The following is a 27,998-nucleotide window of genomic DNA, read 5'->3' as shown; positions in this document are numbered from 1 at the left end:
TGACTTAGAACAACAGACATTTATTGTCTCACAGATCTAGAGGCTAGAAGTCAGAAATCAAGGCATTGGCCAGGCCACGCTCTCTCTGACTGCTTTAGAAGGGAATCCTAGCCTGCTTCTTCTAGCTGTTGGTATTTGCTGGCAATCCTTGGCATTTTTTGGCATGTAGAGAAATGCTCCAATCTCTGCCTCTGCTGTTACATGGCCGTCTTCTCTCTCTGTGTCTCACTCCTCTTCTTTTTTAAAAAAAAAAAACACAACAGAATCATTGTTCTTTATTCTCTCTAAACCACAATGGAAACAAAAATCAAACAGTAAGATTTTTTTTCTACTATAAACATTTTAATCAAAGTAATACATAAAGAAAATGGCACAACTATAAAGATACAGCTGGATAAATGATCAGAGTGAACACACATGTGTAATCACCACATAGTTCAGGACCTAGAATGTTTCCAGTATCTCTCCATCACTAGCCTCTCCCATCACATCCCATTTTTAATCACTATTCATTTTTTCCTCTCCAAAGGAAAGAGCTTTCCTGACTTACAACCCCATGGGTGATTTTTACTTATTTTTGAATGAAAATAAGTGAGTGATACTGCACATTTTTGTTTCTGTGTATCTTGCTTCTTTCCCTCAGCTGTATATGGAGATTCAGACATATTTTACAAGGGACCATGCTTTTCACTGGTGTATAATATTCCACGGTATGATTATAAACTTCCCTCCTCTTCTTCTAAGGACACTAGTCATATTGGATATTTAAGGACCCACCTACTTCAGTGTAACCTCATCTTAACTGATTACATCTGCAATAACACTGTTGCCAAATGAAGTCACATTCTAAGGTACAGAGGGTTAGTAGGACTGTTGTAGGGGGTGGGGGAGGAAACACAATTCAACTCATAACAAGAATGTTCATAGAAACTGCTCAAAAAAGAATTCTGCGGTCAAATAAATTTGGAAAGCACAGGATTAAACACCATTACAATAGGATGCTCAGCCGTAGTATCTTGGGAGGGTCTTTAATTTGTTAATCTGAGAGGGGGGCCACCAAACTGGGGCTATAGCATACAATTTGTCTAACATGCTTGAGTGTGGACTTCTTTTCACAGTCCTGTTGTGGGGTTAGCGTTCTGTGTGACACTCGGATCTCAGGTGCGATGGGAGGCAGTGCCACCCGGGTGGGGACCCTCCCTACGCTTCTGTTCTATCTCTTACCTGCAATTTCACCTTAAGACAACTGCTTTCTTCTCTGACCATGAGATTCCTTATGTCTAAGATACAGACAACAATGTACCTTCCCCTGGGGGTTTCTTGTAAGAACTATGTTAAATGAGGTCGGCTGAGAAACACCAAGCAGAATACCTGAGATAGAAGCAGGTGTTCACTTACTAGCTTGTGCCTTTGTTATGCTAACCAGACGGTTCTGAATTTCTTGGCCTTTTTATTAAGCGTTTCTGGGATCTCAGGACCAATTCCTCAGCCAGGGCCATTTCCACCAGTAGCGTTTTCTTGTTCATTTTCCTCTTCCTTTTATCATATATTTTTTATTTTTTAATTTTTTAAAGTATAGTTGATTTACAAGATTGCGTTTTATTTTTTGTTTTTTATTTTTCATTTTTTCTTCTCTTCAGGAGAATGATTTTTTTTTAATGGCCATAAAAATTTACCTTGAATAAATATTCAACCCGGTTGTACTTTCAATGTTTCCAACATTAGCAAAGAGTGGGTTGTTTTGCTCTGCAGTTCCTTTTTCTGATCTTCCACCCGGGTGAGGGGAAGAGGGTGTGATCACGCGGTCACCAGCCTACGGGAAATTGTGAAAGGGCTGTGGCTCTAGAAAAGCCACCAACATCGGCCCCAGCTCTCAGAGGAGGGCGAGCTTCTGGGACGACGTGTCTGAGACGGGACCCGGCCGTCTGTTTGTCCATCCGACATGGAGCCGAAGCGGATCAGGGAGGGCTACCTTGTGAAGAAGGTAAGCGGGGTGCCACCTACAGGGGCGTCCCTGGAGGGAGGGTTGGGGACGATTGGGGTCCAGCTTGGCACTCACTGCCCGCTGAACCTGTTGGGCTGAAACAGGAGCGCATCGCAGCACGTAGAGTGTGAGGTTGGCTGGGAGAAGCCAGCACGTGTTCCACTGCTTTTTGGTTCTTAAAGGTGAACTAATCCAGCTCAGGTGCCAGTACAGCTTGATTTTGTGTGGCTGAGAATTCCAGGCGGCAGGGTCTGGAAGGTGAGGTCCTAGGCAACGTCCCCCATGACTTAGAGCATCCTTTGTAAGAGTCACGCAGGTATGTTATGCTCCAAGACTCAGACTGGTCTGCTAGAGCGGTTACTCCATGAGACCATTCATTCGTGATTTAAATTCCCCTCCGCCTCTTTTTATTTTATGGAGAGGAGGAAGAAGAAAATGATAAAAGATGAGCTAACATAGTGATACAGTAATTGTATCTTCTTTATCTTTTCTTTATTGGACTGAAATCTCTTCATTCACAGTTCATAGTCAGTTTGTACTGTGTGCCGTTGAGATGGCAGGTAGAGGTACCCTGTTGAAGATTAGAAAACAGACATGCGTTTACTCGTAATTGCTGAGTCTCACTGGCGTGGCATCAGGAAATTGAATTTTGGTAGCACTGCTGGTTTTTATCCTGACGCCCAGTGAATGTGGTGTTGCTGTAAGACTCCCACTAGGGTGGGTTCGCACGCCGCTTGTTGGCATCCTGTGGACAACACCTATGTGAACACGTACCCTCACATTGACCCACGTGATGAGCTCAGGGTGCCAGAACTGAGCTAAATTTAGTCCGTTCCTGCAGAGGTTCAGCTTTTTAATTAACTGAGAGTGTCACGGGGCTCTGTTTCAGGCCATTCATGGTTTAACATTTTAGCCTGAAATGTCCTACATATGAGGGGGTTAAACAGCACGTATGGCTGCTTGAGTCTGTGTTGATTTACCTCTGGAAGGGACCATGGACCATCTGACCTCATTCCGTCATTTCCAGAAGCTGGGGGACTGCTCGAGGTCACAAGGCTGTGACAGACAGACTCCCCAACTCCTGGCCCTGAGTCTTGTTGGTACACTGGGGTTTCCTTAAAGTAAATTCAGTCTAGGTCAGGGTTTGTAATGTGTCTATGGCTGTGAGAGTTACAGGCAGATGCCAGAGAATAAGTGAGCCCTCAGCTGGTGTTCTCTCTAACTGGCCATATTTTGAAACATTCTTTGGAAAAGACACATGTATACACAGAGACGTATGCAGATTCTTTGCAATAGACATTCATACTCTCTTTGAAAACCAATAATAACTAGTTTTGACATTTCTTCCCTGACCGCTTAGGCTAGTGTCCTCTGAGAAGAGTAGGTGGATGGAAATATTTTCTGCAAAGGCTGCAAAGGTTTCTTTTTCCCCTCAAAAAAAAAAATCCCAAAACAACCTAAGCATCTTATAATGCAAATTGTTGTTGCTAAGTTTGTATACTCATATTTTAAACTCTATAAATTACAAAGAAATTGAAGTCTAAATCTCTAGTAAGTGAGTCTGCCCACTAGAACGTGAGGATGGAAGAGTTAGGGTTGTCAAGTGTATAGGCTTAAATTAAGAAATAGTTTTTAATTAGTGAGAGTAATTCTCTCAGCTTATGTCCTGTGAATGTCAGTTTAGAAAATGCACCTAGGGAAAAACATATTGAAATTTCATATTGATTTTTCCACAATTTACATTTCCCATAATTTGCATGTCTACAATTTACATCTTTCATAGTTTCTGCATTTCTCTCTGGGACTTTTTGAACACTGGTTGTTATCATATATTAAGGTCCACTAATTTGTAATTTTAAAGAAACGTTTGCTGTAGAAATATTTCCTCTGTCAAAAAAAAAAAAAAAAGAAATATTTCCTCTGTCAGCTCCAGAACTACACCTGAAGCCAGAATTTCCCAATAAGATGTTAAAGTTTTTAGCTTATTTAGATGTCGCACTTATTTCAGCTTCTTCCAGGTTAAAAAGTATATGTCAGGACCCTAGCACACAGTAGGTGCCACATAAGTGACAATGATTATTGGTATCAAGGGTGCTGTACATGTCAGTAGGTTGGGAGTCCCCTTCTAGATGCTGATGGGCATACGTCCTGCTTCCTGGGTTGGTTGTCAAGCTAATAGTGAAGAAGGAGCTTGGAGATCTTTCTGACAAGGCTGTGAGATGCCTGGACTGTGGGAATTGATGCTAAACCATGATGGACAATGATATATAAATCTGCCTCCCGTTCACCTTTTCTTCTTATGCAGTTTAAGATACCTCGGGGGTAATAAAGAATATCTTTCTCCTTATTTTTGTTTTATGAAATATTCTTTTTATTGGAGATAAAGCTATTTGAGGTGGAAAAAATATACCATTAGAATATACTGGTGCAAGCGTTTTGTCAAGTTAGAAATCTTGGGGTCAGTGGTCAATGGCACGGGCTGTAAAATGTTTCTGCTTTTCTTCTGTGCAAGATAACCATCCACATTTCACAGTTCAGGTTTCCTTCTTTGCCTCCTGCCTAAGATCTTTAAATAAAGATGATGGTTAAGAGCAGGAGGGGAAAATACATGATTTGGTCATTTTGTAGCTTTTTCATTTTAAACAAGATCCAGATTTCCTTGCCTCAAAGTCTTGCCATTTTGACAAAAAAAAAAAAGAGTACATAGAGCTTAATGTATAGCAGCTAGCCATTGTATTAACTTCACTTCGTTCAAACTTAACCACCCCGTGCCATGGTATCTTTATTCCCATCTTACAGATGGGAAAACTGAGGCTCAGAGAGAATACGCGACTTGCCCACAGTCGAACAGCTGTAACAAGATGACCTGGGATTCAAATCCAGTCATTCTGAAAGGTGGGCTCCCCAGGCCAGCAGAAGGGCAGTTGGATGAAGTCTGCAGAGCCAGAGTGGGGCCTGGACAAACTGCACTGTGGGCAAGGCTGGGGGTAGTGACCTTGTCAACTTTCCTTTCTCTCTGATAAGGGGATTACTTCCAGCCAGTCAACATAAACATACATTGGACGTTCTTGAAAACGTACTACTGATTTGGATATGTTGAAACTCAGAGCTTAAAAACAGAGAGAGGGGCAGGTTCCATGCAACCAATCACCTAGACTCTACCAAGTCACATCCCAAACCAACCTCATTCCTAGAGGTTTACGGGGCCAACCGGCATTTCTGCGACAACCAATCCAGCAAGCACGTTGAGTGGCGGGGCTGCTCCAAGGAGTGTATTAGGGATTTCGGTGGCTGGTGAGGCTGGGAGAAAGCACAGGGATTGGGGTGGTGAGAAAGCGAAGGACAGGGGGCTTGGCCAAGAAATAGAAAGACTGCAAAAAGCTGATGCAGAAGATGGAAAGCCTGGGGGGAAACAGAGAGCAGGACTCAGGGGTCCCGGCCCAGCAATTCTGCCACATGGCACCTGTCTTCTGGACACAATGAAATAATAATGCGCCTCGATTTACACCCACTGTTCACTGTCATCACTGATTCACCATCAATGTACGTGGTTCTTGCCCCGCAGCAGGGGCAAATCTGAGCATTTAATGCGTCAGTGCATTTAAAAACTTATGACAACCCTATAAAATGGGTACAACAATTATCCTCACTTTACAGATAATGAAGTGAGGTACAGAGACGCAAAGGGCCTTGCCTGAGGTCACACAGCTATTAAGTGGCAGAGCTGGACTGGAACCCGCTAGCGTGGCCCCAGTTTCACAAAGAGCCGCGCCTAATCACATTGCACGTGGCCTTCATGGGCTCTTATTGAGGGGATCGTCTTTTCCAAAGCACTGTTGTTGTGATGGGTGGTACCCAGGAGAACTGAACACCAGGATGACTTCACGGCATCGCCTGAAAAACTGTGTCATTCTATCTGTGTGTGTGGGTACCGTATTTTGAGAACCAACTGCAAGCTGGGCATAGAGATAGGCCCTCTAAGAGTATTATCTCATTTAGTCTTTATGACAATGGGAACTGTATTAGTTTTGTTTTACAAATGAAAAGACTAAGGTTTGGAAAAACTAAGGAACTTGCCTAAGGCCACACAGGCCCGAAGAGGCAAAGTTGAGATTTGAACCCAAATCCCTAAAACTCCAGACATCATGCTGGTAAGCACTCTGTGCCATTTCTCTGTTGCTTACCTAATATGTTTTTACTGAGGAATTGTCCAAACCGGAAGAGTTTATTTGTGTAAAAAATATACTAGTGAACAGATTCATTTCCTCGTCTTCCAAGTATTTAAACAGGCCCCCGATGGCCATTTCTTGAGGCTGTTACACAGGTGGCGTCATGGATCACGCGGCAAATGTGGATGATGCAATTTACGATGCAGCAGAAATAAGGATCTCATTTCATGCAGCACCAGCTTCAAATAACACGTCCCACGAGTGTGGGAGAATGGATGAGCATAACTCACAGTTCTGCTTTGCTTTAATATGTAGTTCTAACCATACGGTAGCGTTCCTTAGAATTCTAGCCGGAAACGTGTGAAAAGGGAAGTTTGGGGCAAAGGAGAAGTGAAGGAAGGTGTCTTCACTTGGTGGGAGGATCCGGGGTGGGGGTTCGGCACCCCACAACCGAGCTGCCCCTCCCTCAGAGATGAGTCATGGCTTCTTTCTGGGAAACTGCACTCCCACAGGAAGGCTTGTCCCAGTTTGTGTGTTCATCACACTGGTCTGGAGTCGCTGGTCAAGGGCACTCTCCCCCGTTGGCTCGCGAACCTTTTGACAGCAGAGATGGCTTCTTGTTCATTTTCCTACCCCCTCCCCCAGGCCAGGGTCCGCGTGTAGGAGCTGATCTACCATTATTTGTTGTATGAACATATCTCAGAGAAAGAAACTTGCCCAATAGAGGCTCAGGGAAACCAAAGAATCAGGGCTTCATATCATAGTAACTTAAAAAAAATTCTAATGGAGTCATTTTTAGCTATTCATGCTAAATGTCTTTGAGGGTTTTTTGGGTTTTGTTTTGGTTTTTTTTTTTTTTTTTTGCTTGCAGATGAGGCCCAAAGTTCCATATGAGGACAGGGGCGCCTGGAATTAGGAGACTGAAGGAATAATATGGACAGTGGGTGTTTGTAACTGATGTGCAGAATCTGAGGGGTGACAGGAATGTTAGGTATTCTGATAAATATTGAATCGAACTTCTCCAATGTGGCCTGCATTTCTTTCGCTGACCCATTCGCCAGCATGCTTGGAGACCTCTGGGGTCAGGAAAACTCACTAATTCAACTTTCTTCCTGAAATGATGCAGTAACTTGTTTGAGTTTATTTTTTCCCTGAAACTTTCACCTCCTGGGACTTCAAAACAAGCCATGGCAACGTTTCACCCCTCTGAAGACAGCAGTCATCTGCTCTGCCTGTCCCTTTTTGGGCTAAAACTTAGCAGTTCCTTCAATAATTCCCCACCAGAGATGCCATCCCGTCACTCTCTGTTGAACAGGCTCCACTTTATCTGCAGCATCGAGATTCTAGAACATCCTTTAGGTGCACAGAATTACAGGGAAGAGGAAGTATTTATTGAGGGCTTCCTAGGTTCTAGATACTGCCCTAAGCAGCTTTTACATGGGTTATTTTATTTAATCTCTCAGTAATCCTAAGAAATAGTAGCATTATTCCCATTTGCCAGATATAGAAAATGAGGTTTAAAACCTTCCTCAAGGTCACATTGCTGGAATGTGGTAGAGCTGGGGTTTGGGCCATCCAGCTCCAGGGCCCATGGTCACCCACTGGTTATGCTCCATTTAGAGTCAGAGCATTACTTTCTTCCATTTAGAGTCCATGTTTCTATTTATCTAGCCCATGAGTGATGTTAGTTTTTTGACAGCCCACTTCAAGCTGCTGACTCATAGAGCTTCTTGTTTTCTCCCCCTCCCATACCCATTTCTCCAAATCGTCGCCTAAATATTTTATAAACCTTTTTTATAAACCTTATGAAAGAGTAAGACCTTGCCTTATTTAATTCGCATTTCTTTGAATGCTATTGAAGATGTCTGTTGTTCTGTCTGTTAAACCCAGCTATTTCTTCTTTTGAGAATTGCCTCTTTCTATTGTTTGCCCACCGAAAAAAAATTGAGAGGGTTTGTATATTTCTTGCAAATATATTTGATCTATAAATGTATTTGTAAACTTGTGATTCTCAAGAGTTTGAAAAGTGTAGTAAGAATATTCACCTTTAATTATACGACAATACGTTGTGAATATCCACACGGTTTCATTTGCTTTTCAGTTGTTCAGGTTTATTTTGTTCTTTTTTGTTTTTCACTGTAGAGAAATTCAGTTTTTTAATATGGTCAAACGGCTTATCCTTTCAGATTTCTTCTTTTGGTGTCAGGCGATGTTCACGCACTTAACTATACCCTTTCCATGAGGATGTACAGTGACTCACTTGGAAACTTTAAATCTGACTCAACATCTAAAACCTGCCCCTTCTGACTGTAATTGTATAGGTTTTGACTTATAATGAAAGAAAGAAGACATATGCTATATATATATATACATATATATATAAAACCTTATGCATATATATATGTATAATATAAAGTGTATCTATTATATATAATCATATTATGATGTGATTTATGACTTAGATATGTTTTATGATTATATATATACACACACATACATATATGAGGTTATACGTATATAAAATACATAATTATAGCTATGTAGATAGATAGACAGGTAGCTAAGTGGCCTAAAAATTGATTTAGATTCCAGAATTACTCAAAGTTACATGAGAATCAAAAGGAAGATGGCATCTAAGGGGAAGTGGAAAGAACACACAATTGGGAAGACCTGGATTTTAATCCCAGTTCCACATCACCTGGTCTGGTGTACTAGGCTCAGTCACTTAACTGGTCCCCAGCTTTCTTACTGGTATGATGAGGGTGTTGGTGGTTGCCTGTCAATGCCTTTCTAGCACGGCACTCAGTGATTGCACTTCCGGGTTGTTCTTGGGTGAACATCAAGAGGGTTAAGGATGGAGATGGGTAGATATAGGGGCAGCAGAAGGGAGATGCTGTCGGGTTACTCTAGTGGGAAGCTAGCAGGTGCAGTGATGGCTGAGAGGAGAGAGATGACCCATCATTCCATCACCCAAACCTAACTAACCACTGCCAAGAAAGTTTCCCTTTGTGAGCTACTCAATTTCTCTTGTACCGTGAATCAGCCTCCTCAGTGTGCATAATGGCCCTGAATCCCAAATGATACATCCTTCTCCGACTGAGCCAGACCCTGAGGCTATATTTGAATTAGGAAAGCACAGACTCACTTTGAACTGTTGGCTCCGTAGAAGGTTTACTTTAATTGTCCTCAGAAGGAGGGCACTGCTGGCTAACCTCTTCCAATTTATCCCGATTCCAAGGTCAAAATCCCTGAGTGACTGTGGCAGTTATAAATCTTTGATAGATCTGAGGTGGAATATAGAATTTTAAGTTTGAAAGGCTTTTTAACAGTCATTTAGTCCAACTTTTTACACCTAGCTCTGCGAATATATCTTTTATTACTTTCCATTATTTAACTTTTTTATTAGACTTATCTACATATTACCCTAAAAGCGCATCCCAAATTTTAATATATAGTAGTTTCATGTGTTGTTCATGTATTTATTAATTTTTCCCAATTATTTTGAAAAATTTCACACCCACAGAGAAATGGAAAAAAATAGTAAGACTACTTATATACATTTTCCCTGTATTTATCAACTGTTAACGCATGGATACATTTGCCTTGTCTCTTCCTATCTCTATATTTTTCTTTCTTTTTTTTTTTGGAGTTTGAAGCAGAGTATTTTAAAATAAATATATGTACATATTTTTATGCTGAGATATCTGAGAATAAGTTTCACCCTTCATGCCTAAATACATCAAGATATATCTTCTAAAAATTAGAACATTCTCTACCGTTTTCCAAATTAGATGTACCCGTTTGCATTCCTGCCAGTCACGTGTGGAAGTTCCAGTTACCATCCTTGCCAAGTTTTGCTTTCCTCAATCTTTTTAATTTTTAGATTCTCTAGTGAGTGGGGAAAGGTATTTCATTGTGGTTTTAATCTGCATTTCCCCAATGAGTAATGATGTTGAACACCTTTTCAGAGCCTTTCTGAATATCCTCTTTAATGAAATACCTCTTCCAGTCTTTTGCTGTTTTAAAGAACAGATTGTATTTTTTCTTATTGATTTGCAGGAGCTCTTTATATTCTGAATTTATCTCAGATAGACATTTGATTGAAATTATTTCATGTGTTGGCATAATGGCTGATCTTGCCCATTTTTCTAAAAATGGAAATAACCCAGTGTTGGCATGGATAGTTATTCCATTTGTATAGAAAAGAGATAGTGTGTTTTAATTAAAAAAAAATTTTTTTTAGTAACTAAAAGGAAATGCTTGGACAAGCAAAATGACAGTCCCATGAGTATTTATCTTCTTTGTGTAAATAGTCTTCCTTTTGGGCAACTGGACCTTTATATAGAGGCTGTTTGTATTTTCAGATAAACTTCAGGATCTTCTGGGAACTGGATGATAATTCTATTTTGTAGTAGTCATGACAGTGTGACATCGTGGGTTCAAAGAGGAGAAGGAAAGAACCCTATTCTCTTCCTCTTCCAAAGCCCTCTCAAAGTATAGACAAGAAAGAGACTTGTCTACTCTTTCCTTGATGTGGTCAGAATGGTTATCTGTTGCTAAAGGAGGAGTTGACATTAACCCAAACTGAAAATTAATTAAGTAAGGATTTTCCTAAAGGCCACGTTGACACGACAACATCACTCCAGCATTCTGCAAGTGTTTTTCATACCTCTTAGTCATGCCTGTACACAAGGCTGTATTCTCAGTTTCTTCTTGACATTTGTATTCAGATAAAATCTGATTAGAGCAAAGAATGGAAGTAACTGCAGCTAGTCATGTATGGCCTCCACGCCCATGGTGGACATTATTGATGGTGGACACTAGCTACTGATGGTGGCCCTTTTCCAGAAAGTCCAACGTCAGGCATCAGCTACTGCACAGACTGAGTTGGCACTTGAGGGAGAACCTATTTGAACTGAAGGCAATGGGTAGGGTTGGGGACAGAAAATAAGCTACAGAAAGTCAGCCTGAAATGCACAAGGAGAGTCCCCTTGGTAACGGCCCATGAGATGTGTACACATTGCATCTTAAATCTACTTTTTTTAAGTTCCAGCAGAATGTCATTCCCTTCATCCCTTGAAGGCTTCTCTTCTAGCAGCCTGGTCACACAAATGTGGGTCACCTGCGTCCACGCTGGCCAAAGCTTGGCTATTCACCAAGTCCTGTGCCATCCATAGAAGAGCTTTAGAAAACATTGTTACTCAGCTCTTTTCATTGTCATGACAGGGGAGCGTGTTCAACACCTGGAAAGCCATGTGGGTTGTGTTGTTAGAAGATGGAATTGAATTCTATAAGAAGAAAAGTGACAACAGCCCCAAAGGAATGATTCCCCTGAAAGGAAGCACTCTGACTAGCCCTTGCCAGGACTTTGGCAAAAGGATGGTGAGTTGATGTCCCAACGAACACCTTGAGCCCATGCAGAGCCTACACATGAGTGGTGCTCCCTGGGCCGGTCCTTCTCCCCACCACTTAACTCCACCCTGGCCATTTGGGTTTCTCTTGGCCAAGTGTGTCCAGAATGTGGTTGACTCAACTACCATGCTTCCTAAGGCAGCTCGGCACCTTGAAAGGAGTCAGTCCTAATGGAATGTCTTTTGATTTCAGTTTGTGTTTAAGATCACTACGACCAAACAGCAGGACCACTTCTTCCAGGCAGCCTTCCTGGAGGAGAGAGATGCCTGGGTTCGGGACATCAAGAAGGCCATTAAATGCATTGAAGGAGGCCAGAAGTTTGCTAGGAGATCCACCAGGAGGTCCATTCGACTGCCAGAAACCATCGACTTAGGGTGAATTTCTGTGTTTGCTTCCCTTCACCCCTTCTCCTCCCATCTGCTTGAGGAAATGTCACAACATATCCCACTCTAAACCTCGCCTTAGTCCCCTCGGAAGGCTGTATCCACCCTTCCCCATCCTTAGTGCTGTTGCTTGATATACTAAGATGTTTATCTGAGTATGGAGGAGAGATCATGGCTTCTCCAAGTCCCAGCAGCTGAGGATCAGAGGCTAATGGAGATTAAATACCCTCATTTTGAATAATCTTGGCAGAGAGAAAGGGGGGGGCGGAGAGAGAGACAGAGAGAGATGAGAGAGGGAGAGAGAGACAGAAATAGAGAGAGTAAGAGAAAATGCATCATTGCATTTATGAAGTAGCCATAATAAGTTCATCTTAAAAGACACCTTCAGGATCTATAGGTAGGAAAAGGCAGGAGCTATGTGTCCAGGTAGGGAAGGTTTCAAGTTCAAGTTCATGTATTCAGCAAGGGTGAACACCCATCCTGGGCAGAAGCCATTTGTGCCCTGACCTAGTTTAATGACCTCTGATGATAACTGGCCTGGAATTGCAGGTGATAAGTTGTTGCCTCAAAGTTGTTATCACATGAGCCCCTTTCCCTAGGAGTCTCTTTACTTTTTGCTAGTTTTTGCTTTTATGGGGAACATATCCTGAAACAAGAGCCATGCCAGGAGGAATTCTATGTTGGCTACTTAAAGTGTCTAACCAGAACTCTGTTTACAAAATGTGGGAGGCGGGGAGTCCCTAGAAGGGGACTCTGCAAGCTTAACACAGGACTGGGCAGGTCACAGGAGTTTGGTGAAGTTTGTGCATCGAGCTTGGTGAGAATGAGCACTTTCTCTTATCAAGGATGCTTTTTGGTAAAGACCCAAGAGGAGGCACCTACTCTGGGTGGGGTGGTCAAGTGACCACATTCTGTTTTGTTGCTTGAAGTGTCCTCTTGAAGGACACTTAAGGAGCTGGCACATGAGGACTGAGGGACCTTAAAGATCAAGAATATGTATAGAAAATCGGCTGGAGAACCTTTAATGTTTGGCGCCTAACTGGGACAACTCTCCATCTCAGGCACTAGACGTTAAATCAACAGAGTTGAATGAATTTGAGACATTAAGTAGCTTCCTAGTACATTTTGCTGAATGCTGTGCAGGCCACAGATGTGTGCAAGTATGAACTCTACCCTTTAACTATTTATGATCTAGAGGAGAGATTAGGCTCAGGGGTCACCTGGGAGGGGAAACCTTGTGCTCACACCCAGAGCGGACTGGCCGTTCTGGAATGTTCCTGCTTATCTGTCTGTTTTTGTCTGTGCAGTGCCTTGTATATGTCCATGAAAGACACCGAGAAAGGGGTGAAAGAATTGAACTTGGAGAAAGACAAGAAGATTTTTAATCACTGCTTCACAGGTAAACAGCCCTGCGGTGTGAAGTGGGGTGGCTGGGACAGGCAGTGTGGGGTTCTTGCTCGGCCTCAGGTGTGGGTTGGGGATGTGGAGTGTGGTCGGAGGGTGGGGTCATGGAACACAGACAGGTGAACATGATAATTGAACTTCCTTAGCATGGAAAGAGAAAGAAAGGTAGGAAAAAAAAAAAACCTTGGTTGTTCAAGATAAAATTTCTGAAGTTCCAGCTGTATCAGTCAGAGTCATTCCCCCTCCTGCCCCAATAAATGACGGTACGTAGAAATAGACACAGAGTTGAATAAGATGATGCGCAGGCATCAAGATACACACTGTAAGGTCTAAGTGACAATATTAGGGATGTCTGAGGCTGCACAGGGTCAGGCATGATGTGCTGTGAGTTTAGGTAGGTGATATAGGGGTTACAGACATGTTCTTTGGAGCCAGACTGCCTTGGTTCAAATCCCATCTCTGCAACTTGCTAGCTGTAAAACCACAGGCCAATAACTTAGGCTCTCTGTGCTTCACTCTCCTTGTCTATATCAAATGGGGCAATCATAGTGCACCTACTTTAACGCTTGCTGTAACTGTAATGTGCTTAGAACAGTACCTGGCATAAGCTACGTACTATATGGTGCAAGTTCTCAATATGGTTATTATGATTAAGAAGTCACATGTCTGCACAGATGATCAATTCTGTGAGGTCAGGAAAGGGAGAGAACTCAGGGGTAGTCGAGATGCGTAAAGGTGGTGCCTAAATTTTACCTTGAAAGACGGGTAGAATTTCACTTAGTATTTGTGGGAAGGAATTCTGATCAGGAGGCTGAGCAGAGGATGGTGAGGACAAAGTTATGGGGCTGGGATTTCTACAATATTCATTATGGAAAGAAAATGACCAGCCTGGTAGGGTTGCAAGTTCAGTGGGGGTGAAAATGGGACATACATTTTGGGGCTAGTTTGTCAGATGTCAGACGTGGCTGACCTATGGTGATAGTAGAGGTCAAGGGAGGAAGATTCTGAGAAGTTGCAACAGACACAGAATCCGAAGGGATGCTCAATCAACAGACAATTCACCAAAATGGTAGAAGTCGAGCTCAGGAAGGTGGCGGGATACAGGGTGTGACCTGGACGGAGCAGGGTGGTATCCCGGGGGAATTCACCCTCAGCCGAGGCAGCAGCCCATTAACATCGGAGAACTCAGGGCTGAGATTTGGGATCAGGGTACCACGCTGTGGACCGTGTAAGGGAAACCAACAAGAGCGCACAGGGCCCAAACTCTAGCAGGACTGAGGCCACCAAGACAGAGCCTCTGGAAAAGGAAACAAGGGCGAGGTTCTGCTGTCGATCTGGGCACAACGTCCAGGCGAGTCTTACTTCCTGTGAAACCTGTTACTGAGTCCTGAGTGTTGGACTTGAACTTCTTAAGTCCTTTCCATTGAAGGTCAGAGTGGGCTCTAGAAATTGAGGTGGAGTTGAGCCTTGGTGTAGGAGTCAGGCCATCTCAGCAGAGAGACAAGTCTGTGGCAGAGACTGGGACTCAGGCATGTGACGGAGGACCTTGAGTGTCAGGTGACAGGGAGACTAGATTGAACTTGTCTTTCAAGCTGCCAGCACGCCCAGCTGAACAAATATGGAATGCAGGGTTAGAACACTTAAGTGAAGGTCCATTGCAGGTGTAACTCAAGCCAAAGATCACAAACCCTCTGAGTCTTGATTTTCTCATTCTTGACGGAGACATATAATTCCTGCCCTACATCCTTTACAGGGCCACCGCAAGGATTTAAAGCTGAACTGCAGTATAATTAGTTTATCCTTCTAGAGAAAGGACGGTGGGCAAAGCCTTTCGTATATGAAATTCATGGAAGGTGCACTCGTCAGCCTCTTTCACTCTTGTTTCAAGGATGGCTTACCCTACTGCTCTTGCTTTGAAGACCTGGGACCTGTTATGTTGTCTGGTTGGCTACATTTGTGCAGAATATTTGTAATACAAAGCTTCATTTTAGCCTGCTAACAACCCGGTTGATGGGTCAATGTCCTTTTATTCTCCTTGCACTCCTCTCTGATCGAATGACTTCTCAGGGTTCCTGCTAGCGCCTGCAAAGATGTGACATTTAGGGCAAGGGATGTCACCCATTTCTAACTTAGGACATAAACACGTACGAGCATGTTGTTTTCTGCTTAAAAACTTGCAATGGCTCCCCACTGCCAAATTTCTTAATGTGCCATCAAAGCTCTCCCCCCTCACCCTGTGTCTTCCTCTCTCTCTGGCCTTCTTTTGCCTTCTCTCCACCAACTCCTCCCTCCACCTCCCAGCGGGACGACTTCATGCCTGTGTGTAACTGTTCACACTGCTGTTGCCTCAGCTCCTGCTGGTTCCTGTCAGCCCCGGCCTGAGTAGGTGCTCGGCAAACATCTACTCAGTGTCACTTCCTCTGTGAATCTTTTCCTGATGAGTTATGCATAGTACCCTTCCCCCTGCGCACCCCCTCCACACCTTCCTGCAGATTTGACCCAGCAGCCCCGCTGCACTGACCCACAACAAAACACCCGTTAACAACACTTAACTTATCACCCAGATCTACTTTTAGCTTCTCGGGGGGAGCCCCCTCACACCCACGGCAGTACTTAGCACTTAGCAGATGCTCAATAAATGCTCACTTGTTAATGGGATAAATGAGGGGGCTAGTAAAAACGATTTCTTTTTTAAATATATTTTTATTGAAGTCTAGTCAGTTTACAGTGTTGTGTCAATTTCTGGTGTACGGCACAGTGCTTCAGTCATATAGGAACATACACATATTCGTTTTCATATTCTTTTTCACCATAAGTTACTACAAGATATTGAATATAGTTCCCTGTGCTATACAGTAGAAACTTGTTATTTATCTAATTTATATATGGTAGTTAGTATCTGCAAATCTCAAACTCCCAATTTATCCCTTCCCAGCCTGCTTCCTCTCCCCAGTAACCATGAGTTTGTTTACTATATCTGTCAGTCTGTTTCTGTTTTGTAAATAAGTTTGTTTGTCTTTTTGTTTTTTTTAAGATTCCACGTATAATCTACATCTTGTGGCATTTTTCTTTCTCTTTTTGGCTTTCTTCACTTAGAATGACATTCTTCAGGTCCATCCATGTTGCTGCAAACGGCATTATTTTGTTATTTTTTATGGTACTGCTAACAACTATTTCTTTATGCATGTCTTACTCCTTAAGGAGCATGTAGATGGTTGGTTTGTTTGTTTCTTTCTTTCTCTCTTTCTCTCTCTCTCTCCCTTCCTTCCTTTCTTTCTTTCTTCTTTCTTTCTTTCTTTTCTTTCTTTCTTTCTTCTTTCTTTCTTTCTTTCTTTCTTTCATTCTCTCTTTCTCTCTTTTTTCCTTTTGTTCTTTTTTCCACATGGTTCCTTTTCTTTCCAGGTATCTATCTCACTGATTCCATTTTTCTTTCTTGGAATAGCAGGGAAGATGAGACAAATCAGATACTTGGGTGCTGTGAAGCTGTCTCCAGAGGTGACTGTCAGTGACTTGTCCTTTGGTTCAGAGAGTTAACCTTCCCTCTGATGGTCCTTTCCAGGTAACTGTGTCATTGACTGGCTAGTTTCCAACAAGTCTGTTCGGAATCGCCAGGAAGGCCTCATGATCGCCTCCTCCCTGCTCAACGAAGGGTACCTGCAGCCCGCTGGGGACCTCTCCAAGAACGCTGCGGACGGAATTGCTGAGAACCCTTTCCTCGACAACCCCGACGCCTTCTACTACTTTGTAAGTGAGGGAGCCACCCGTCCACTCCTCCTGGGATGGGGGCTGCCTCGGGCAGGTTCTAGGTTGATTTCAGTTCATATCTGCATTGCAAAAAAAAAAAAAATAGAGCTTAGCCCTACAGAGTTGTTCCATGTCCCTGACCTGACAGTTGTCCCCTTCTACAATGCCTGTCACATCCAGTGAGTCCATTCAGAGGAAAATATTATTTACTTGAACGGTTTTCTTTATTTACTTAAAAGATGCCATATCTATTCTTATTCTAAGCAATAATTCATTTATAAAAATGTATTAGGCCCTAGTGCATGGCAGGCACTCACCAAGACAAAGGGGATACAGTAGTGGAAAAAAAAATAACAGGCAAAAATGAAGGCTCTCTGAGAGCTTCCTTTCTGGAGGGAGGTGTGCAAAATCACAATGTGCTAGCTGTGTGTTTCCACACAGACATTAGAGCACGTGACTCCATACAAAAGTGTCCCTCTGTGCTCCCTCGTCCAGCCCTCCTGCGTCCCGTGGGTGGCACGCTTACCGCAGACTGGGAAACGCGATTTTATAGAATATGGACCTAATCTTGGGTTAACATGAGAAATCCGGCCACAGTGGATCTCTAGGGGGATTTTTGGTAGTTTTGATTCTATTTGAGGTCAGAGCACAAAAGTAAGGAAGCTACTTACAAAATTGAAGTGAACGTCCCTAAGAGAGTTTCATTTCACTTTGGGGGAAGTTCCCCTGTCAGAATTTCTTTTTTTCAGAATTTTGATCTGGTTATTTATAACTATTTAAATGTGGGATTCTAAAAACACCCAGCACAGCGGCTCCTCTTCCTCTGTGCAGTTCATTGCTCTCTTCGCTTTGAGCAAGTCCCAGTTCCCTCCTGCCCTCAGAAGAGGTGGCCGGGCACATGCTCTTGGTCTTCTCAGAGTGGAGGAGCTGAGGGGCCGAGGTCATCCCAGAGACTGGGTTGTGCAGTGTCGTAAAAGCTAGCCAGCTCTGCTCTCACGGATGTGGCCATGAGGTCCCAAGAGAAGGAAGGGTTTGAAGGAAGATAAGTGCTGAGCTTTAAGTAAGGCTCGGAGACCAAGAAAATGAAAGGATATTGACAAGACTGCACTGGAATGGAGACAAGAGAGCCTCTAACAGCAAGAAACAAGCCTCTAGAAATAAGAAATGAGGGGAGGGGAAGCGAGCTACCCAAAGACAACTGTCAAATTGTGGTTGGGGTATGAACCATAGAGGGAAGGAGAAGGCGCCTGCCCCAGTGGCTGGAGGGGAGGGAGAGGTGTAGCCTGTAAAAAGAGCCATTGTGTCTAAGACTGGGAAAGTAAACTTGCTGTTTGGTTTCCCAATAGCCAGACAGCGGGTTCTTCTGTGAAGAGAATTCCAGTGATGATGATGTGATTCTGAAAGAAGAATTCAGAGGGGTCATTATCAAGCAGGGATGTTTACTCAAACAGGTGAGTGACACCACTGTTTCCTTCTAGCCTTTCTCCCTTCCCAGGTCCCTTTTGTTTCTAAATTACCAGACGGTATTTTGTTTGGCCAATAGTCAACCAGAAAATGAAACTCACTGAGTGAAAATGAGACACATAGCTAAGGAGGTGATCGCAGCGGCATCAGGTCAGGAGAACGGAGGCAGGCAAGGCGGGGAGCACCTCTCGATACAGGGAAACACCTCTTTTATCAATTCATGGGAAAATACATGTTTCAATGAAAATGTTGACCTTTTCACTAGCTGGAGGATATCAACTGGTGAAGAGATGCCATCCAAAAGATGGAGATGTTTCATAGTAAAAGTATTTCCACCAGCCTAGCCCTACTTCACAAAGTAACCAGGAAACGGGCCACATCCAAAAGAGGAACACCATAAACCACTGAGAGCCAGGAAGTACCATTCCAGACTGTGGGAAGGTCACGGTGAGACCAAATTCAGGCCAACTATGCAAGAGCAGCAGCCGACAAAGGTCAAATCCAGCCAGAGGGCATGGATTCAGTCCTGGGGGGGAGTCATCACTAGGTATCCACGGGTACCAGCCACTGTTGGTCTGGGAGGCAGGGGCTGCGGTGAGCCGAAGAGCTCTGTAAGTTACCAGGCACCAACGCATGGGATTCCAAGACAACACAAGGGCTGGAGCTGAGTGAGGAAGCTGGGGCCAGCCCCTTGTAGAGGAAGAAGTAACAGGGGAACACGGGGATTTTCAGGGTGAAACAGCTAATGCTTGCATATGTTGTCATAGAAGCCAAAGCTGCTTTCTGAGGCCAAGGTCTTGCTTCGTGGCTGTGCTGTGCGCGGTCATAAAGGCACTGCTCAGTATACAACAGAAAGAGTCTGGTTGCTATTAGGAGATTTCTGTGCATTGTCTAAAGGTCCCATGGGACTGAGAGATTTGACTTGTAATAGGACCCTGAACTTCCAGGGTGAAGAGGGAAGACCCAAGGTTGAGCATGTACTTGCATTTAAAAAGGAGGACTTTGGGTTAATTGAGATTAAGTACAGATACGGGGAGGTGGGGCATTAGGGTGGAAAGCTTACCTTAATATCAGGTATTTTGAGAGAACAGTGTCCTAAGAAACAATCCTGCAAGGGTTTGGAAGAATTCACAGACTATTCTAATAACTCTTATGACAAGGTGCCCACTAACTAAATTAAAGGCCAAGCATAGAAGCTGCCTGTAGGCAGAGTTTGCCCATCACTTGCTTCCTCTTTGGCTCTGACGAACGTTCCAATGTTCCTAGCTCTTTGACTACAGGTGCTGAAAGGTGGCTGTTAAGGCAGAAGTAACTAGGGAGGACATTGCATCTTCTCCTTATTTTGTTCATTCCATCTATAATTTTAGATTGGCATCTGCTATTAATGACTTTGCCTGATGCTCTGACAAGGCTTAGGTTAGGGTAGAACCCTGAGGAAACTGAAAATGAAGGTTGAAAAGGGGGTAGACAAAGTCCAGGCTGGACTGGAGTCACGTCTGGGCAAAGGACCTAACGGAGATGCTGATGGTCAAAAGTTGGATGAGGTAATGGGTGTGAGTGTGGGTTGAGGATAATGGGGGCTAGAAGCAGGCGTACTTCCGTGTTATCCTTTGCCTTCCCTTGCGTGGCCTTTGACAGGCACAGTTTAGCCTTACCTAGCCCATTGGTGTGTATTTTAATCCAACCAGGGTCTGTTAAAATTGCATCCCAGGCCAATTAAATCGGTCTCTGGATTTTACGGATCCCAAAGAGATTCTGATGTCTGGTCAAGGCTAAGAACCACAGAGTTAACCTTTTTCTTAAATGTTAATTTATCCTGTTATCAAAATACCACTCTGTAAATTGTCATCTTTATAAGCCTCCTTTTAACACGAGGAAAATGGAAATCTTTGTGTATTGAGGAATTTTGTTCTTTTTCAATTTTCTCCCCCCTGATTTTGAGGGGAGGGAGAGGGGACAAAAACCTCTTTGACTTGAATTGACAGCCCCCTTTAATGTTTCCCATCTCTTATCTCAGTGGTTTATAACTCTGGTTCATATCAGAATCACCCAAGAAATTTTCAAAAATCTCCTTTTTAAGTACCACAAAACTAAAGCACCTTGTGTCTACTGCTGGGAGTCAGCCAGGGTTAACCCGTGTAAAAAGCTCATCTCAAAAAAGGACACCTGTGCTCCACACCTCACAGGTGGGAAGCAGCTGCATCCAACTGGAGGTCAGTCCCCGCTCTCTACACTAGTTCTCCCCACTCCTCCCATCCCAGAGGAAATAATTCTATTTGGGGCTGTAGCAAGTTTGAGGATGAATGATATTGGGTTATAGTCAATATAATTATTTTTTCTGTAATTCATTCTGCTATGATGCTGAATGAAATATCTAGTTCCTCTACCACGTGTAGATTCTCTGATGAGGAGGGACACTGTGTTGTGTGTGTTTTTCTTGTATCTGCTGCGGAGTTCGGCGTCCTTGGTGGGTCTGTAATAGGCAATAAACATTTGTCGAGTGAATTGAATTGAATATATGTACAGTTGTTTCTCAGTATCTGCAGGGGATTGGTTCCAGGACCTGCCACGGATACTGAAATCTGTGGATGCTCAAGTTCCTTACAGAAAATGGCGTCGTGCATAGATGACTTGACAATTCTGGAAAACCCCAAGCATGTGTGCATTCCTTAAAATGCCTCAGGAAATACTCACTCAATGAAAGATAGCTCTTCAATGCATCACACTGTGATGCTAGTGAGGGCTTAAAGGTGATATGGCAGTTGGCCAGGGTTGGCTGATTTCACATCCACCAGTCCTTTCCTCTTCCATTGACTCATGAGAACTTGATATTCACCTAGTGATTGCATAAAAGAACACAACTTGTGTGTCAGTAGATCAGGAGGAAATGGGGTGGGGCAGAAACCTTAGTGTCCTCATCCTATGGGCAACATCAGCTAAGGCAAAGAGCAGAAACACATAATAAGAATTTTAGAAGTTGATGCTTTACAGAAGCCATTTTGGATATGATATTGCAGCTAGAAATATTCTCTGTTCTCCCATATGACTCTGTAGGGTTCCTGGTTCTACCCTTCAGGCAAGTAAAAGGTTCTTTGGAGATGAGCTCCTTGACCAAATGCTCTGCCAAATAACTTAGATCCATTCTTTTTTTTTTTCAATTTTTAAAATTTTTATTGAAGTTTAGTTACTCTACAATGTTTTATTAGTTTCAGGTGTACAACACAGTGATTCTTTAATGTACACACACATATATATATTCTTTTTCATATTCTTTTTTCCTATAGGTTATTACCATTGAATATAGCTCCCTGTGCTATACAGTAGGATCTTGTTGCTTATCATTTTATATATAGTAGTTTCTACTGCTAATCCCAAACTCTAAATTTATCTCTCCCCACCCACCTTCCCCTTTGGTAACTGGGTTATATGGTAACTCTGTCTGTGAGTCTCTTTCTATTTGGTAAAAGTTCATTTGTCTTTGTCTGATTTACTTCACTTGGTATAATCTCTAGGTCCATCCATGTTACTGCAAATGGCATGATTTTATTCTTTTTTATGGCTGCGTAGTATTCCATTGTGTGTGTGTGTGTGTGTGTGTGTGTGTGTGTGTGTGTGTGATTCATCTGCCAATAGACATTGAGGTTGCTTCCATGTCTTGACTATTATAAATAGTGCTGCTATGAACATGGGGTGCATGCATCTTTCCGAATTAGAATTTTCTTCTTTTCTGGATATATGCTGAGGAGTGGGATTGCTGGATCATAGAGTAAATCTATTTTTAGTTTTTTAAGGAAATTCCATACTGTTTTCCATAGTGGTTGCACCAAGTTACATTCCTACCAAGAGTGACGGAGAACTTACACCCATTCTTTTTTTAAAATTAATTAATTTTGTTTTTAATTGAAGTACAGTCAATTACAGTGTGTCAATTTCTGATTAGATCTATTCTTGAAAGCTCTTTTTAAATTCCTCTGACCTGGCATTAGGAAGGAGAGCGTTTGCTAAAATCACAAGACTTTTAGAAAATTTGTATATGTGTGTCTCTCAGTGAGTGTTGCTTCAGACTTAACAAATAATCTTCAGATTGGCAAGATAGAAATTACATATTTTCTAATCTAACTTTGGGGGCTTCTGGGTTATTTAAGCCTTTCGAATTTACTGTGGGAAATCATAGAATCAGGTTTAACATAACATTTTTAAAAAACTGCTATAAGCTAGTTAAAATAACTGGGCAATTCAAAGCAATTACAAACAGATGTGAGGTGGCTCCCTTGTGCTGGGCACAGCGCTGGGTATTGGAGGAACAAAGATAAATAAGACACAGATCTTGCCTGAAGCCCCACAGTATAGACAATGTCGTGTTTCATTCTACGGGGAAGGGCCACGTCCTGTTCTCTTTCATCATGTCTGTCACAACCACTGTGGCTTCCCATGTCCATTGTTGCATTCTATTGTCAGTCCCGAATAATTTTATGCTGAGATTGTTGCAATCATTTCCTGACAACTTCCTTTCTATCTTCTTATCTTTCCCCCTGGCTTATCTTTAACTTAGCCAGCTGGTCCATCCTGTAGGTTGTCCCCCTGTTAATCTTCGTAAAAATGTCCTTGTAATCTTTCCGCTTCCAACTCAAAAGCCATCAGTGACAACAGCCCCCATGTTTTGTTTCTGCTGAGTCTCTTTCCACTTTTCCAGCCTTGCCTCTGCTGTTCCTCATGAACCTTGCCTTCTAGCCTGACTGGTCTGACTCGTCAGCATCTGATTATCCTTGTATATTCCCACTGCTGCTTTTTTCTTGTCGATGGTCTGTCTCCCCACTCACCTCTTTCTCTCCCATCCTGCGTGTCCCATGTGGGTAGGTGGGGCTCTTCTTGACATCCCAAACCCACCCACTTCATTTAAATCCTTTGAAACCCATTATCTGCACACATGATTTGATTTGGACATTTGCTATTTTATATTTCCACACAGCTTATCAACTCTTTGAAGATCAGAGCCATGTCTTAAATCTCTCTATAGCCCGCACATTATCTAACATAGTAACTTGTACAGATGACTAACTTCTATCAGGCTCAAGCCGTGAGACGATCTTAGAAATCATTTAATCCGTAATTTAACAACATTCAAATTGTTCACTGGCTCCAGTGCTGTCTCTGACAAAGACCTGGCCTGTGGTCTGGTTTCTCCTGAAGTTAGTATTTCATTCTTTTTCTTTTTTCAATTCAACGAAACTTATTTGGTAGGTACTCGGAGTACAGAGTGATGCTGAAAACTCATCATTCCTTTTTCTGTGTTGATCCTGGACACAGGGGCATAGGAGGAAGAACTGGAAAGTGAGGAAGTTCGTTCTGAGAGAAGACCCTGCGTACCTACACTACTACGACCCTGCTGGGGTGAGATGCTGTGGGCGATAACTCTGTTCCCCCAGAAGCTTCTGCTGCATCTGTTGACTGGGCTTCCCAGCCCTCTTTCTGCTCTGTTGACAGTCCTTCCCTCTTTGCCCTCCCACTTCTTTTCCTCCCGCCCTCCTCTACCTTTTCTTAGCCCCTCTTATTTCAGAGATCTGAGATATTTGGCTTGGAGGCCAGCAGAACCTAAGGGAGCAAAGATGTCACTCTATAGTCATTTATTTGGTCAACTCAACATAATTTTTAACATACATATATATTTTTTCAGATTCTTTTCCATTATATATTATTAAAAGAAACTGAATATAATTCTCTGTGCTAAACAATAAGTCTTTATTGCTTATCTATTTTATGTGCAATAATGTGTGTCTGTTAATCTCAAACTCCTTATTTATCCCTCCCCTGCCTTTTCCGCCCGTGGTAACCATAGTTTGTTTTCTGTCTCTGTGGTCTGTTTTTGGTTTGTAGATAAGATTTGTATCATTTTTTTTTAGATTCCACATATAAGTGGTATCATATGATATTTGTCTTTCTCTGACTTACTTCACTCAGTATGATAATCTCTAGGCCCATCCATGTTGCTGCAAATGGCAATATTTCATTCTTTTTTAACATAATTTTTTTTGTTTGCTCCAATTGGATATTTTCAGAGGAACTCAACCAGTCCAACACTTGGATTTGGTTTAAGACACAAAAAAGTGGTAATTCCTCTTCTAGGCCAACTGGGATGAGACCATTGCTTGAGTCCAGCCATTTGGGCTGTTGATTATTCAGAAAAGGGCTTTTCCCAGTAAAATGAAGCCCGTGGGTCTGATCTGGGTCCTCAGCCTCTGCTTGCAGTGCAGGCTCTTTGATTCCCTCCCGTGATGTTTTACTGTGACGTCAGTTGCGTGGGGCCAAAGGGCTCTGGAAACATGCGGCTCTCCTCTCACGGGACGTGGTGATTCAGCCTCACCACCTCCCCTGCCCCTTTTCTCCAGATCTGAAGCACAGACTGACTTGTGTCTCCTTATCCAGCTTCCACCCCGCCTGCCCTGTCCCCCAGGGGAAGTGGCTGGTGGAGGATCCGGAAGGGATTTCCTTTTGTCTCCTTCTGCTGTTATCTATTTGAGAGCCCTCGGTCTATCCCAGAATGAGTCTGTGTGGCTTTGCACCAGCAGGACAAGGTATACCCATTCATCGTACTTTGGAACCATGCTGAAGGACTCCTCTCTCCTCCAGGGGGAAGATCCCTTGGGAGCGATTCACTTGAGAGGCTGTGTGGTGACCTCCGTGGAGAGCAACCCAGATGGTAAGAATGACTTTTTGTGGGAGGGAGGTGTGTATACGCAGGCTCCCTCCCCACACCTGGTCGTTCTGAGCCGACAGCACTCCCTCCCTCCCTTGCTGACTCAGGCATGAATGAATTTACTGTCTGAAAACTTTGGAGAGACCCAGACTTCTTGTCTCCCAACTGCTGCCCTGGATCTCTGGGCCCCAGGGAGCTGGAGTGGTTGTGCGGGCACCTCTGAATGAATCCTTGAGCAATGCTGAGTCAACTCCATCATCTCAGAGCCAGCTTAGCTGGAGAGACTTGTTACCTATGGACGCCTGTGACTGAGCCATGGCAGTCCTTCAAAGGGCCTTTACGTATCCAGACCAGGAACCCCCCCCCAACAAAAGGGACATTTGTGAGGTTAGGCAGCGTAGGGGGTGGGAAGTACTCCTGGGTTCTAGTTAGAGCTGTGCTAGTTAGTTAGTGGTACGACCTTGGGTGAGTTCCTTAACTCCTTTGGGTTTTAGTTCCTCCTCTGAGAGTGATGGAGTCTTACCAGATGACCTCTGGGTCCTGATCATAAGTCTGTGATTCAGTGATGGAGTAACCATGTCAGTGTAGACTTGACTTCTCAGGTGCAGGGATGAGTGTGTCAGTGGGAGGAGATGGTTCAGACATCTGGACCCTGGCTTTGCCTTGTCATTTGGGGTTTGTGATGTTATAGAGGTTGACAGGGAAACACCACAGCTGCAAACCCCAAGAGTTTTACTATGCCCTGATCCGCCCACCCCCTTCTCCCTGAAGAGTTATCTTTGGTGTCAGGGTGGGGAGCGTGCTGTTTTTTGATGTGGGACGGGTGTTTTAAGTCTTGTCACAGTATTGGCCAGTTTGCTGCCTTCTGATCTTTCAGCAGAGACTCTCACTTAGCCCTCTATAAACAGACAAACAAACAAACAAAAACCAGTTCAGGTTATACTGGTGGGACTGGCAGTGTACCTGTTTTTTTGATTGTTTGTTTCTTGTTTCACTTTTTTTTTAAAACTCTATAAAGTTCAGCCCTTGGTTTATATTATGAGCAGAGAGGAAAGGTATTCACTACACACTGTTGTAAGATACTCATTAAACAGCATTTGTACACAAAAGTGAGAATTTTAGTTTGCTTATAAACTATAAAAGAAAACGTTTCTCCTTGAGTGTTTTACTTATTTCTTAAACACACACACACACATACACAATCATACTTTGTACCTGTCTATATAAATACTATATATAAAATCACACAATGAACATATATGATTGCACAATGATGGTAAGTTTGAAAGCCACGTATTTAATTTTCTTAGAGCACTCAAAAAAATGGGGATTTCATTACTTGCAGAAGAGGGGTGGGCTAGGTGGCCTTTCGGGTACCCATGTGCACGGTCATTCACTTTCTGTCTCACCAGGCAAGAAGAATGAAGAAGAGAACCTCTTTGAGATCATCACGGCTGATGAAATTCACTATCTCTTGCAAGCGGCCACCCCGAAGGAGCGCACCGAGTGGATCAAAGCCATCCAGGTGGCCTCCCGGACCGGGAAGTGAGGACGCACCTGCAGCTCGACACCCCCGTCCCGAGGGGACCACACGGATAAGCTTGGTCCAGGACCTGTGGCCACTTCTAGGATAGATCAATGAGAAAGGGCCCAGGGGCGGGACGTTGTCATCCCTGGGGGTCCTGAATGTAACTAACCACATGCCACGTGATGTTCACCTGCACCAACCACATCGCTCGCTGAAGGCTCTCGGCCACTCTCCACGTCACCCAAGCAGATGTGACAAGCTGTGTGGCCTGGGGACATCGCTTACTCTGCCCAGGTCTCAGGTTCCTCCTCTGGAAAACAAAAGAGATGAACCAGGAGAGCCCTGAGGTCCTCCCTAGCACCAGAACCCAAAGCCCTGTGCTTCTAATACCCATGGCAGTGCAGCCGGAGTCCCTCCGTGACCCAGTCTTGGTCTTCAGAACCTGAAACAACTCCTCCCTTTAAACTGTTTGCCCATCTGTCCTAAGAGCATGAGGTACAAACTTCTTTGGTTCCCTTTGGCTGCCTTTCCTTGCTCTTGGCCACAAGATCATGCTTCAGCTCAGTGAAGAAGAACTCTCTTCTTCCTTCTTTGCGCTGCCCAGAAACTCCCTGAAAGCCAGCCCTTCAGGGGTGGCTTCTAGCTTGAAGCCTTGTGACTGCAGCCTGGAAAGTTGTGTCTTCTGAGACGGGGACTGGCGGAAACCAGAAGTAGCCGAGGGTGCCAGTCAGGCACGTTCCACGCCTACCGGAGGCTGGTCTGACAGGCGGCTGTCTTTGTCCCTTTCCAGAGCATTGCTCTGTCATGTATTCTGGTTAGGGGTGGGAACCCCAAGTCTGCAAGACTCTGTTTCATTCTAGTGTTTACAGAAAAAAGCAGTCGGATGGGTTTTCCCTACGGGGTCTCTCCATGGGTGAGGGGGCTGGGCTGACGTGTCCCCCCACCTCCAGCGGGTGGGAGGGGCTGGATCACAGGCCAGCTGATTGGATGATGGGTTTATACAAAGACAGCACTGAAAGGACTTAATGCGTGGGTGGAGGTGGCCGTCACACTGTGCCATCCCTTCAGTTCTCCAGTTAACGATATTGTGGGCGTGCCTGAGCTTTAAACCCAAACTGTCCCAGCTCCTGCTTGGCCTCCGAGGGGCCTCACAGCCCATTATCAACCAGAGGGATCCGATCTACACTCAAACTGTGTACCTGTTTCCAATTTTTGA

The 27,998-nt window shown here is 43.6% G+C and overlaps 1 protein-coding gene and 2 long non-coding RNA genes across 4 annotated transcripts; 1 reads left to right on the top strand and 2 right to left on the bottom strand.

Moving 5' to 3' along the window:
* On the bottom strand, positions 1-25,862 carry LOC140685660 (uncharacterized). Of its 2 annotated transcripts, none has more exons than XR_012058921.1 (3): positions 25,778-25,862; positions 21,255-21,396; positions 1-236 (listed from the first exon to the last, which is right to left on the bottom strand). It is a non-coding gene; the product is annotated as an uncharacterized lncRNA (long non-coding RNA). The 2 variants fall into 2 exon arrangements; XR_012058922.1 differs by lacking the exon at positions 1-236 and adding an exon at positions 16,043-17,176.
* PLEK (pleckstrin) lies at positions 1,859-26,803 on the top strand. Its single transcript, XM_006201532.4, has 9 exons — positions 1,859-1,984; positions 11,380-11,535; positions 11,758-11,939; positions 13,256-13,347; positions 16,912-17,096; positions 18,443-18,547; positions 23,868-23,951; positions 25,188-25,257; positions 26,667-26,803. The coding sequence occupies exons 1-9, from the start codon at positions 1,943-1,945 to the stop codon at positions 26,801-26,803; spliced, it is 1,053 nt and encodes a 350-aa protein (XP_006201594.1). The 5' UTR covers positions 1,859-1,942.
* Positions 26,531-27,778, bottom strand: LOC140685661 (uncharacterized). The gene is made up of 2 exons (XR_012058923.1): positions 27,286-27,778; positions 26,531-27,092 (listed from the first exon to the last, which is right to left on the bottom strand). It is a non-coding gene; the product is annotated as an uncharacterized lncRNA (long non-coding RNA).
* Between the last annotated feature and the right edge of the window lie 220 nt (positions 27,779-27,998).

Source organism: Vicugna pacos, chromosome 15 (assembly GCF_048564905.1).
Source record: "Vicugna pacos chromosome 15, VicPac4, whole genome shotgun sequence".
Lineage (NCBI taxonomy): Eukaryota > Metazoa > Chordata > Mammalia > Artiodactyla > Camelidae > Vicugna > Vicugna pacos.
Note: the sequence above shows the minus strand (reverse complement) of the source record. Positions and strands in the feature narration are given on the sequence as shown.

Coding starts and splice junctions, on each gene's coding strand:
- PLEK (XM_006201532.4), top strand. CDS start 1,943: ATGGAGCCGAAGCGGATCAGGGAGGGCTACCTTGTGAAGAAG. Junction 13,348..16,911: donor TTTTAATCACTGCTTCACAG/GTAAACAGCCCT, acceptor GGTCCTTTCCAG/GTAACTGTGTCATTGACTGG. Junction 25,258..26,666: donor CGTGGAGAGCAACCCAGATG/GTAAGAATGACT, acceptor CTGTCTCACCAG/GCAAGAAGAATGAAGAAGAG.